Source organism: Beta vulgaris, chromosome 2, assembly GCF_026745355.1.
Source record: "Beta vulgaris subsp. vulgaris cultivar EL10 chromosome 2, EL10.2, whole genome shotgun sequence".
Classification (NCBI taxonomy): Eukaryota; Viridiplantae; Streptophyta; class Magnoliopsida; order Caryophyllales; family Amaranthaceae; genus Beta; species Beta vulgaris.
In genome coordinates this window covers 3,136,139-3,149,930 of record NC_079203.1, presented here as the reverse complement: position 1 = coordinate 3,149,930, position 13,792 = coordinate 3,136,139, and the positions used below count along the sequence as shown (strand labels likewise).

Genomic DNA, 13,792 nt, shown 5'->3' with positions numbered 1-13,792 from the left:
CTAGTAAAGGTGAAGAAAAATTATACTTTTCAAAAGCTTTAAAATTTTGTGATCTTAAGTGATAATAATATTATTTGAATTCGACTCAACTTTGACCTACCTTGAGAGAAAAAAAATTCGAATTCGAAATATAAAATCAAAATTAGATCCAAAAATATCCCACTCCACTTAAAAATGGATCTGATATCAATTTCAATGAATTCAATCATAACCGGCCTAATAACCTTCCTAAATGCTACTCTCTCCGTTTCATTTTAATCTACACACTTTGATATTTTACACTATTCACAAATTTTACTTTGACCATCTTTTGTGATTTATACGCGGATGAAAATATAGTCATGTAGGATCTTGTTAGATTCATCATAACATGTATTTTATTACTATGTACTTTTTTATAATTTTTACAAATACAAAACTAAAGATATATGTCCTCAAAGTTTTGCATTGACATGCGTGAAAAGTGTAAGTATGTAGATTAAAATGAAACGGAAGGATTACTATTTTACTCATCGTAAACCCACATACTAATAATAGAAGAATGTAGTACAGTATGTACTACCTCCCTCATCTAGCTATGTCAGTGGGTCGTCTGGATCCTCACCCATATCCTGTTGGACTTAATTCATTTTTAAGGATTTGGGTCTTGATTATTAGACCAAACAGATCTGAATCGAATCTGGGTTAAAAATATAATGGGTTAGGTTTGGTTCTGATGATTTCATATCTGATACATGAATCCATTTATAAAAAATAATTCCGAAGAGAAAAATAGATGACCTTAAGTCTTTACTCTCAAGTGTAAAAAGCTATATGAAATTGATGTAGACATCTTTAATATGATGCATTTTTAATATTTTCATTAAATTTTTTTCGGGCAAGTAAGATATGATTTTTTTTTTTATATATAGTTAGTATTTATTGCTTCATTATTTGTTAAATAGTTAGTTTATGTGTTGAAAAAAAAAAGTTTGTGTTGAGTGTTAACTTAGTTATATACGTTAATTTGATTAATCGTTATGGAGGGTTTGAATTTTTTTTAGACTCATCGGATTTGAGGCGAGTCTGAATCCACTTTAAAAAAAGCTCTACGTCTAGTGAATCCGTCTCATACCTAATCTATTGCCATTGATATCCATACCGTAGAGTTAGCTGGGATCTAAGCTAAATTCAAGCCTCTTCTTGAGGCCTGAGGGATCTGAGTTGATTAATGAATGTCACGTTACAATTGTACGTTATCCTTAGCTAGTTACGTAAAATGTTGTTCCTACTAATTGAAAGATAACATGCATTGCATGAAAAGAAAAGAGGCAATTGTGGTCCATAAATATGCTTTAAACAGCTTTGCAGAGATGTTCAGGGTAGATTGTTAAAGTCATGATTCAAAGCTTACTCCCATAAAGCAAAAGCAAAAGAATTCTTGTGAGAATTGAGGGATACATCATACATCTTTGAAATTGATGCTAAATAATTAAAACAACATTTACGATAATAGAAGATTCAAAAAAAAAAAAAAAAAGACAAGTTTGTAAATATTACTAAATATTAAAATTCTCATTGCATCGTAGAACATCAACTACTACATAAAGAGATGAAGGCTGAGAGATCCTCTCACCAAATAAAAACAAAAATCAAAAAAGAAAATCAAGAAAAAGAAAAAGAGACAAATTAAAGTGACTTGCATGAGCTTTGACCACCAAAATAACTAGCTAAATTGATTATCGATATTCGATACTAACTCATCAAAAAGTAACAAAATTAATAATAAACTCATGAAGTACGTACTTCTCTAAAATCTCTAGCTTTTAGCATGAATTATCTGAAATATCACCTAATAATGAAATTGAAAAGGGGGAAATCTAGTGGAAAATTAAAATTTCAAAGATTCAATTCAGCTCTCTTATGTTTAACTTGATATTCCTCGTTCAGCATGGTACATCCTTTAGCATTGCATTACCTAAAAGGACAAAATGAATTCAATATGAGATATTATCATATACGCACATTCACTTCCAAAATTAATTATTTTAGCTGCCGCTCAAAAATTGGTAGCTAGATAAATAAATAAAAGTGGTTCCGAAATAAAAATTCCAGCTCTCTTATGTTTGTTCAATGTGTAAATGGTATCAGTATTACATACACAATTGAAATAGAAGTACCTACACGAAATTTTGGCAACTTGAGAATTGATGAGATTAATAAGCCGAGTTGCTACCGGAGTCCCTTGGTTCCCTGCATCTGAAGCACTCAGTCCTACTAGCGAAGTTATGCTCGTTGCAACCCGACCTATAACATAATATTATGTATAATATAAGTTAAATTAACATATAGTATCATTTTACGATCATAATGAACTTATACATTCAATATGCAATGCTTATCATAGCTTATTATTAAGCTTTAGAATTAGTATCAGTAATACTCCCTCTGTATTTTTTTTATAGATGATAAAACATCGAAAATGTAAAGGACACAACATATCACACCATGCATTGCATATGCACAAATATTAGTAGAATTTGAAAGAGGGATGGGGTTCTAGGACTTGCATTACCTAGTGCAAATCCAGTCACCGGATTTCCAGCCGGAGCGGCCGGTAGCGGCACCGCTACCGCCACCGCCAATGCCACCAAAGGAAAATCCTCCACGTGAACGGCCCATGCTATCACCACAGCCAGCTTCCTCTTTGTAGGCCCCACACTTGAAGCAGCTAGACCTGCTGGCAAAGTTGTGGGCCCCACAGTTGCCAATGCTACAATACCAATCACCGGGCCTAACATCGGGCCCTGCAAAACCCCCACCAAAGGGGGACCCACCTGACCTCCCTCCAAAGCTACTGCCAAAGTCTCCTCCTCCACCTCCGCCGCCTCGGCCGTCAGGACGTATGTCCCCACAGCGCTGGCAGGAGTCCCTCCTCTGGAAGTTCAAGTGGCTGCATGACCTACAATTCCAATCACCTGGCCTACTCATATTTTTCCCTACTAGTAGTTAGTACTATCTCCTGTTCAAGGAAACGAACACACGTCAATATTATATAAACTCTTATTATTTTCTCCCTCTCGTAAAATTAACATAACATATGTATATAGAATATATCTTGTCAAAATCACTCTATATAGTGTTTCGTAAACTAATAAGTAACTAACTAAGTAACGATGTAAACGAGTTTCGATTTTAAAAATGACTTTTATGTAACACTACTATAGTCTAACAAGCCAATATTTATAAACAAAAGATCTTCTTTATTGTCTCCAAAATTATCAGGTATTATCCCTAATCCAAGGGGAAAAGAAGATTATTATATTATCCCATATGTCTTTATCTTGAACTCTTTGATAGTGGAAAATGTTAGGAAATGTTAGGACAAAACAAGCATACAAAAACAGTAATTATAAAAAGAATTTTCCCGAGTTTTTTTGTTTTCTTTATCTTTTTCTTCTTTTTGTTTTCCAAATAATAGTGGAAAATCATGTAAGTACTCCACTCTTGTCATAAGAGCTAGCTTCTAAAGAAACCACTAATCCACCATGCAAGAATATTGCAATGCCCCGTAACTTAAAGACCATCCCTTGTTTTATGGTACAAAAGAAGAATATTTTTCCCTTAACAATTTTTAGAATATGACAAAATTTTGCAGCAAAAGAAATATAATAAAACCAACAACTTGGATCAACAACAAAAAAAAAACACCAACTTGTGTTCATGCATCCACTAACTTAGCACACATAAAATTAATGGGTTGAGAGGAAAATATAAAAGAAAAATAAGAGAATAAAAATAAAAGTTTACCTTGGAGAGTTAGGAGATACGTCGTAGTTTGGCTAAGAAAATGGTGAAAGAAGTTGGGTTTTTAAAAGAAAGGAAAATGAATGAGTTTGGTTTGTGAAGAGGTAAGCATGGTTTATATAACATGCAGAAATTCCTCGATTTTCGAGAAGATTTGAGGCAGCTGAATAGAAGAGAGAGAAAGAGGAGAAAGAATGTTCTTTTTCATATTCTTGAGCTGGCTTCCTTGAACAAGGGAATCATCACATCAAAAGTTTCCAAACTAGTAAAATTATTAAAATAATTAGAGCAATAGTTATAAATGGAAAAATAAAAAATATTTGTCCCACCTATTTGTTTTATTACTTGTGTCACTAAATTTTATTTGTTGATGTTAATTATTTTGTGTTTTATTTTTTTTATTTCAAATAAAAAATCTGTTTAAAGCTAATAATATGAACCAATAATATAAAACTGCATGTCTGCATATATATATAATGGTATAAAAAGTGAGAAAATATTTAAATACGTCAAACTACGAAATACCTAACATATGTATTATTCAACATTTCTTTTCAATTTGTTTTATTTTATTCAGAAACAAGTTATTATTGATAACGTCCTTTCTATACTTTCTCCCACCACTAATATTTGTATGGGTCTTAATATTAACAATAAATAGTATTATTCCTATATTTCCTTTTGATGTACGTTACTAGAATGACATTTCTTTGTACCTAAAAATATTCCAACTAGACAGATTATTCTAAAAAAGAAATCGAGAGAGTAACTATTTCCTCGAATTGCATTACTTTAGAGATTCATAACAATTTACACATTAGTTGATATTATTAATGTTTAGTTATTACTTAATGTTTCTTCTTTTAACTTTTTATTGTCAGCCTTGTATATCAATATATATGTTTATCATTCTCCCATGTCGACTATGCCTCACGCTCTTTGCTTGATGAAATAAACTTGAAGCACTACATATCCCTAGCTATCTCCCACTCCGAAGTCCGAGCACATCTAGATTTTTGCTAAAACAATATACTCTATAACTTAATATGGCTCATCTCATGAAATTATGATTTGTTGAAACTAATTAAAGAAGGAAAGTAATTTTTTATTTTCTTTTTGGGTAACGGAATGGGGTAAGTGAGAATATTTTAATTTATACCAACGTAATAAAAGTGTAAGAGTATACATATACTTCTATGTTACTAACGGCCCGTTTGGTAGTCGTTAATAAATTGCGGTAATGGGAATGAATTTTAAGTGTAATTTTATTAGGGAAGCACCCTTAAAATCTCCATGTGGAGGCATTTTTTCTCCATGGGCAAGCAATCTCACCCCTAAACTTGTGTTTTTGTCTCCAAGGATAAGCAATTTTCATTACCACTCATTACCACCCTACAAGGTGGTATTGGATGGGAATGAAAATTCAAGAAGGAAAGTGGACATTTTAGGATAAATTAGCATTACCATGGTAATGGACAATGATATTTTTCACAAATTTACACACAAATTCATTCCCATTACCACCATTTATTACCAACTACCAAACGGGCCGTAAAAGATTAGATTCCTAATATGGGAAATGATTTTTGAATTCTGATAAAGCTTATATGATAAGGGAAAAGGAACACATAAGAGCCTTGATTTTCGAGAAGATTTAGGGCAGTTAGAAGAAGAGAATGTTAGAGACAGATAGATGGGGAAAAGAATGTTCTTTTTCAATTTTTTTTGAGCTGGCATTCTTGAACTATGAAATGATCACATTAAACGTAGTTGTGATGTAATAAAAATTTATAATTTTTATTTATATATAATTGAGAATATTAATGATTAAGTGAAACCGTAAAAAGGCAAAGATAACTGAAATACTTGAAGTTTTTCTAAAAGTATCTACACATATGCAATTAAAATTGACATAATGTAGGTTTAAAAAAATAATTTTAAATCAAATCAAATGTGTTTCTAATCTATGTTTAATAGTATGATTATTAGCATATGTTCTTTTATTTAGATTTTGTAGTATTACCTTGGATAATACTCCAATAACAACAAAAATAGTAGAAGTAGTAGTAGTAATAATAATAATAATAATAATAATAATAATAATAATAATAATAATAATAATAATAATAATAATAATAATAATAATAATAATAATAATAATAATAATAATAATAATTATTATTATTATTATTATTATTATTATTATTATTATTATTATTATTTACATTAACCCTACTAAGATAAAACTCTAATGTTTAGAATTAAGAACATTAACAATAACATTTATTTTTATTATTAATATTCTATTATATATAAGTAGAAGTACTGAATTTATAATTAAAGTAGGGATATCACTATTATTATTGCATTGAGTTAAGATTCCAAAGATGGGAAATGATAATTGAATTCTGATAAAGCTTATTGATAGGGAAAAAAGGAAGGGGAAAAAAGGACACTATTGTAGACAAAATGTTACACAATTGCCCCTTAGCTTCTTCTCATACACTACAGTCTAACAGCTCGTATGTTTCATTGCAATCTACTATGCCTTTTTCTTTTTGGGACGAGACGATATACTATGTACACTATCCTCTATTCAAAAGTTCGCCTCTACCAACGCAATTCTTGCATGGCTTTTAACAAGCCAGTGTTTTGTGTCCCGTGATGGCACGTGACCAAGTATGATGCTCACAAGTTACCAAATGTATAATCCTCTTGATCACAGTGTACAATTAGTTGAGCTACTCATGAAGCAAATCATATATAATTTATATAAATAAGGAAAATTCTATACTTTTATCTAAAGAATAATTAAACTTTTAATTTTGTTGATAACCTGAAATTCCATGTTTTTCCATACTTCAATTTTTGGTCTAATACTAAATTCTTATAGTAGGGGTGTCAATCTGGGTTATTAGGTGGTTCTAGTTTAGTCTGAGTTGGGTCGGATGTGTTTAGGTCAGATCGTACCGGATCAAATCTTTTCTCGGACTAAGTGTGGGTTGGGTCGGAGCCACTTAGGTTGGATCAAGTCCGACCAACGTATACTCGGGTGCAGGTTTAGTATGAGTGGGACCATTTCGGCTTGGCTCAAATCGGTTTTGGATATGCATAAATTGGGTTCTAAATACAATGGGTTTGTGCGGATCAAGTTGGATTCGTATGGACTTGGATCGGCTCAGGTCCTATTCGAAAGGACTTGAGCCAGCTCAAGTCAGATTTGGGTGGAGTTGGAGTGATTCGGCCATTATATGTCTGAGTCTGTTCGTTTCTAGTCATTATCAATATCAATCGAAGTTCGGATCGCTACATGCTTATTTGTGTGCACGACAACGCGAGAAATACATAAATGAACAAGTTAATAAACTTGATCAATGTTAACTATATTTATATTATCCAATATGTCCACAAATTTTATTAATAACAACTTTTTACTATCTTATATAGAAGTATATATAGAAACATGAACTAAAGATTATGATGAGCAACACATATTTGATTAATAATGTCGGGTTGGTAATGGGTTGGGTCACAATGGGTTGGGTCTAAATGGGTTTTTTTGGGTTTACTTGGGTTCGTGTTGACTTTATGTTAGATGTTAATTGGGTTTGGATTTTCGTGTTCGGATCTAATTGTAGTTAGATCTAACTGATTTCATATTAAGTTTGGGTTGGTAAAAGATTAGGTTGGGTTCTAATATGCTTGAGTATATAGGTTGATTCTAGATCGGAATGTATTAGTTGGGAAACCCTAAAATTATGTCGGATCATAATAGATTGGATGTGGACCGGATACGAGTGTACCCATACATCTGGTCTGTTTTTAACACCCTTACTTAAAGCGCTATTTACGATGCATTTTAACTAAGATTATGCACAAATTTATAGGTGATCTAGGATCACCTAGAACTAGGTGCTCTCAAGTACATATTTTGGTGCAAGATTGGATACGTCCTATTCATGGAAATTGCATTCCCCTTCCAGATTGGGTATGAAACTTCTTGAACTTATTGCACAAGGGGAAGAATCAGAAGGGGAACTGGTTGAAAGTGATGGAAATATTTTTCAAAAATCGGAGTGGAGCGCAGCAACGGCATGGGTGAACGAAGGCCTTAACAAATACATATCTTTCCTTAACAAATATTAATTGTAGTTCATCCAGAATATTTGTTATTTTTCCAGTTCAAACAAAAGCTTATGCCATTCTAAAGGGCATCAAAGAAAACATTAACTTCTCCAAGGCCTTAGCAAACACATCAGATTGCAAATAAGTTAATCAGGTTATTGATACTCTCGGTAGCATAAATGAAGCAAAAAAAAATAAATCAAACCAGTTAAATCTCTGAGGTCAAACTTTTAGCAGCTCAATTAGAGTTCTTAAGTTGTGTTAAGGTTCAAGGACAGAGGTTTCAAAAGCTCACTATCTTGCTAATAGTCATAGAGCAAGGAAAGAGTAGTTCCCTAGTCTTGTTTACATGTAAAAATACGTACATTATATTACACATTTATTGCATATATATTTTACTCAAATAAGCAAAACCTAAAATTTGCAAATAATTGAGAGAAAATCCCTAATCCCAGGTACTCCAAGGAGCACATAGAAGATTTGAGGATTATGAGCATTTGTTTTTGCATAGTTAATTCCAAGTCTAGATTCTACTATTTTCTTTAAAGATTTAATTTTAGCAAAAAATTTGATGTGATTAAGTACTACTCCCTCCGTCCCATAATATAGTGCCTATTTCATTTTTGGTGGGTCAAACTTTAAAATCTTTGACCGAATATTCTCATTTATATATATAAAAAAACATATTCATGTGGGATTTTGTTAGATTCGTCTCAATGTCTAGTTTCATAATATCAACTTTTTATATTTTTTTATCAATACAAAATTGAAGATATTAAAGGTCAAAGTTACGTCTTGAAGACCATGTAAAAAAGAAACAAGCACTATATTATGGGGCGGAGGGAGTATGAGACAAATTTAGACAATTGAGGTTGGAGCTTTTGGAGTTCTTAAGAATGATTCCTGAGGTCTTGAGCGTGTAGGGGATAGTACACGAAAGAATGCGCAGATTTTGGAGGATACTTCATATCACATATGACTGTGTCTGAGGATGCTGATATAATTTGATCATCGAGCATAAGTACCACCTCCGAAACATTATCAGCTAAACTAACACATGTCAATATGTATTAGAGGTACTTTTGCTAACATTATCTCACGCAAGATTTAAAAAATTTCAATATTATATAGTCGAGAAAGATATGTAATTGGAATTAAATTAGATAAAAATAATAATAATTTCTCTAGTCACAATCAATTTAACTACCTAGTCAAGTGAGTTTGGATCCTTGACTCTTTATGTATAATAGAAAGGAACTCGATGATGGACTCCAAGATTCAAAGACTAAAAAGAAAAGATACACTCGCAAGTTAAGTGGCTTAAGAGTTTGCTTCCTCATGGAGGATTATATTGGATAAGAAAGAAAAATTAAAGATACAAACTTAAGGCTAGACAAAATGAATATTCAGAGAATAAAAATTTCTCTAGAAAACTAAATCTGACCCTACTCTTTATATATTCTTATCTCAATATATAAAACTAAATATGGGTCACATCTCTTTTGATATTGTGGTGCTCCCCAATTTGAATATTCCTCTTTTTGTACTTCAAGCTTATGTATATGTCCCATACAATTCAAAAGGGTTCCTAGGCAACCCCTAATATCACTCATTAGCCGAAAAACAAAAGAGCAAAAACCTTAGTGACCGGTGGGTCCTACTTGTCACTTTGCTTCATAACCTTGCTCTTTAACTCATATGAAAGACATGGAAATGGTAAATCATGCATATTGTTCGGATAGCTTGAATTTTGGGTCTCGCGAATTATATATGTTTTGGTATGTAATAATTACTATTGGGGTAAATTATCGTACAAGGTAGAACACGTAAACTAAATTTGGGGGTTGATCCGAGGAATATCCTTCCGATTTCTAAGTCAGTAAAGGGTAATGACCGGTATATCTCAAGTAGAGTTTGTTAATATATTTGAACGTACCTTATGACTCAAATCATGAGGTAGCTATACGAGTCGGCAGTGTCCCAAGCAAGGTAGGACACTGTTCGTATTGGTTTAATACAATTCTATCCTCTTTTAGTACTTATCTTTAGGCTCATAGGCTCATTAACCAAGTACTGGATCAGACCCATACCCATTTGAGAATGACCCAAGCATAGAACACCGTTAAGCCATACCAATATAGTCGACATGATATAGATGCCGGTATCAAGGTTTGACTCATTCTAGGTCAATGTTATCAACTCACATAAGTTGACCATAACGGTCAATAGCGATTTAGGTAGACCGGTATAGAACTTAGATACCCCCATACAACTAGACCCCAAGCCAGGTATGACTTGTTTCAGGCATGCCTGGTTTTAAATCCGTGTGAGCCGGCATCTTCGTAGCGCTGCAAGTGTGAACACATAGGAGGCATTCAGGTGATGAAAAGACATTTCGATATCTGTGTCATGCGTTGAGAACCCCCAGGTAACCGTTTGATTGATGGGGTTTCAGGGGTGACACGTGGTATCGTCTGGTCAAGGCAGTTGAGAGGTTGTTTCCATCTCAGTCGTTCATCGCCTAACATAAAGAAAGTTTCCCCCATTTCCCCCATTATTTCTATAACTTGAACTCGTACTCAGGCGAAAGTTCTCTCAGTTTCCGAATTTTTCCTTCGCTCATATCTTTCCTGATTTACATCCAAACTTCTCGAAAGTGGTTTCAAATTGTTTGTCATCTCTTTTTGGTTCAGGAGCGACCATTTTGAGGAGATTTCTTGCCGGTTTTGCCAGCCTGCAATGCTCTGTTCCCTTTGAAGTGGTTCGTGCATTTCACCTGAACTTCTTTTTCCAGGTAGATACATAATTCCCTCTCCAACACTTTATAATTTCAAGCATGTCTGATAGCTCGGATTCCCAAAACAACTCTGAAAGTATCCCCTCTATAACTTATAATGACTTTTGCTCCGGTAGCTCTTCTACAGCTGGTCTAGGATCTTCTAAGGGGTGCGAGGATCCGCCAACTATAGATATTGCTAAGGAGTGTAGAACAAAGTCCGGTAAAGACAGTAGCACCTCTGTTAGAGTGGCTAGATCTAGGGATCATTCACCGGCATTTTCGACCTCTAAATCCCCCATTTTAGATGCTTCTCCCTAAACCGTCGTTAGGGTTTGTGGGGATAACATAACCGTTAACTCATCCCTCTGTCGCCAACGTCACCATAACTCATCCCTCTGCTGAGGCTTCGTCTTCGAGGCTGGTAATAACGATAGATAAGGAAGGCTCGGCAAGCGCATATGTCTATAACGAAGCCGGTGAGGAGGAGGCGGTTACTGAGGAGGATGACATCAATATTGATGATGTCCTAAGTGTTGAGCGTGCCATGATGGAAAGTGGCGATTCCACCGACTTGGAGGTGGGTGATGAGGAGGAGGATCCACCGAAAGTGATCCTAGAAGACGATGATGATGATGACGAGATCCACTGTCCCTTCCTACAATAATAGAGAAAGGAAACCCTGCCTTTGAGGAGGTAGATGGAAAGTGGTGCGAAACATGTCTGGCCCACGACTTCTGGTGCAAGGCGGCTGTGGAAGTTAGCTTGTTGACCGACTCTCATGCCGGTCATGTGGCCATTTATGCCCATCTACTGGATTTTTAGCTCTGGTTTCCTCTTGACCCTTTTATTATTTTTGAACGCCTTCGACATCTGCCTTGCCCAGTTAAAACCATTATCCTGGCAAAATCTGATCGCCTATGCTTGGCCGGTAAGGTTTAAGAGATTCCCGGAAACTTTAACCTCTTCCGTAAGCTACGTTGGCTAAAAGTAGATGGGTCTGCCGCTGGTAAGGGAAAGAAGAAGCGCTCTAGGAGTGGCCTCAATCAATATTTCACCAGATACCCTTAAGGTTTCTCAATATTCACCTTGTACCCTCGTGTTTTCAAAAATTCACCAGGTGCCCCTGCGGTATTGAAAATCTCAGGGGTATCTGCTGAAAAAATCGTACATTTTAAGTACGCTGGCGTGCCAACAGTTCTTCAGCAGTTTGCCAAACATATCTTCCAACCGGTAAATTCCTGGAACTATTTGTTCTTTCACTAAGAAAGGTCCCTCCCAATTGGTTGTGTCAGTTTGCCCTCAGCGTGGGCCTTCCTTGTAGTTGTTGTGCGCCTTAGGACTAAGTCTCCTTTCTCTATTGTTCGGCTTTGCACTCTTTTGTTGTAAGCATTGCTTATCCGGTCTTTGTAAGCGGGCGACCTGAGTTCTACAGTGAGCCTGACTTCCGGCACTAGATCAAGATCTTTCTTGTGCAGCTTATCATTTGGCTCGGGATCAAAGTTCAGGGTCCTCTAGTTTGGCAATCCAACTTCAACCGGTACCACAGCGTCATCCCCAAATGCCAGCCTGAAAGGGATTTCCCCAATTGCTTCCTTCTTGGTGGTTCTGTTGGACCATAATATTGTTAGGACCCTGTCGTCCCATGTGCCTTTCAAGTCATCTAACTTCTTTTGAGCGCATTCAGAATATTTTTATTACCAACCTGAGCTTGGCCATTAATCTGGGGATAACATATTGATGAGTATGCAAACTTGATGCCATAGGGACTCAGAAAGCTTTTAATCGGCCCAAAATCATATTGTATGCCATGATCCATAACTATCTCCATGGGGATTCTGAACCTGATAATGAGGTTATGCCAGATAAACTTCCTCACCTAATTGGTCGTGATCTTCACAGTCGGCTCTGTTTCGATGCATTTCGTGAAGTAGTCAATTCCTACTATTAGGAACTGTCTTCCTTCGGATGCTGACGTGAATGGTCTTGTGATCTTGATCCCCCACAGAGCGAAAGGGATCTGATTCAGGATCGGTTGCAAATGATTTGCCGGCTGATGGATACTTGGATAAAACCCTGGCATTTATCTCATTTTTTACATAAGCTTGTGCATCTGCCGGCATAGTCGGCCAATATCCTGCTCTCAGGGCCTTTAGCGCCAGCGTCTTTCCGCCGATATGGTTTCCACACTACCTTCATGTATTTCTTCAATATTTTTTGTGTGAGCTGTTACGCACCTTACGAGTGGGAGTGAAAGACCGTTCTTGTACAACTACCCTTAAAAGATGTAGTACCACATAGCCTCCCTCTTCATTTTCCTCACCGCCATCTTGTCATTAGTAAACTACCTTTCGTTTTGTATGTCAGGATCTCGTCATACCATTCCTGCCCCTGACTGAATGTGTTCACTTTTGGGTTGGTGGTGTCTATACCTCTTTCCGACAATATCTCGATCATAACACTATGCTTCAAATCAATTGTGCTCGAGCTTGCTAGCTTCGAAAAGGCGTCTGCTTCCATATTCTCCGTTCGTGGAACTAAGACTACCTCAAAGCTCTGCAGTCCGGCTGTTATCTGCTTTACCCTATTTAGGTACTTCTGCATTACCGGCTCTCTAGCTTCATAGGTGCCCTCTATTTGACTTAATATGAGCTGCGAGTCTGTTGTCATTATGATCTTCTCAGCTCCCCTGTTACGATACTCAAGTTAATTCCAGCAATAACTGCTTCGTATTTTGCTTTATTGTTTGACGCTTAAAATTCAAATCGGACGACATATTCGAATGTATCCTCCTCTAGGAAAGTCATGACTACTCCGGCCCCACCTCCTGTTTGGGCTGCGGAACCGTCTACATATATAAACCAAATGCCGGCAGGCTCCTCAGTTTCTTCACATGTGCTTTGGACTACGAATTCGGCCAGAGCTTGGGCCTTTATGGTTGTACGTAGCCGATATTCAATGTCAAACTCCGACAACTCGATCGCCCACTTGAGTAACCTGCCGGTGTGTCCAGCTTGTGGAGTGCCTTTTCCAATAGTTGATTGGTGATTACCTGGATGGTATGAGAGTCGAAGTATGGCCTGACTTTTCTTGCCGCTATCAGCA

The 13,792-nt window shown here is 35.8% G+C and overlaps 1 protein-coding gene across 2 annotated transcripts; it reads right to left on the bottom strand.

Annotated features, from left to right (window-relative positions):
* Positions 1 to 1,533: 1,533 nt before the first annotated feature.
* Positions 1,534 to 3,943, bottom strand: LOC104887671 (uncharacterized). 2 transcript variants are annotated; one of them, XM_010672361.3, is made up of 4 exons: positions 3,790 to 3,943; positions 2,555 to 3,001; positions 2,160 to 2,286; positions 1,534 to 1,957 (listed from the first exon to the last, which is right to left on the bottom strand). In XM_010672361.3, the coding sequence occupies exons 2-3, from the start codon at positions 2,968 to 2,970 to the stop codon at positions 2,196 to 2,198; spliced, it is 507 nt and encodes a 168-aa protein (XP_010670663.1). In that variant the 5' UTR covers positions 2,971 to 3,001; positions 3,790 to 3,943; the 3' UTR covers positions 1,534 to 1,957; positions 2,160 to 2,195. The 2 variants fall into 2 exon arrangements, with proteins under 2 accessions (XP_010670663.1, XP_010670662.1); XM_010672360.3 differs by having other exon boundaries at positions 2,164 to 2,286.
* Between the last annotated feature and the right edge of the window lie 9,849 nt (positions 3,944 to 13,792).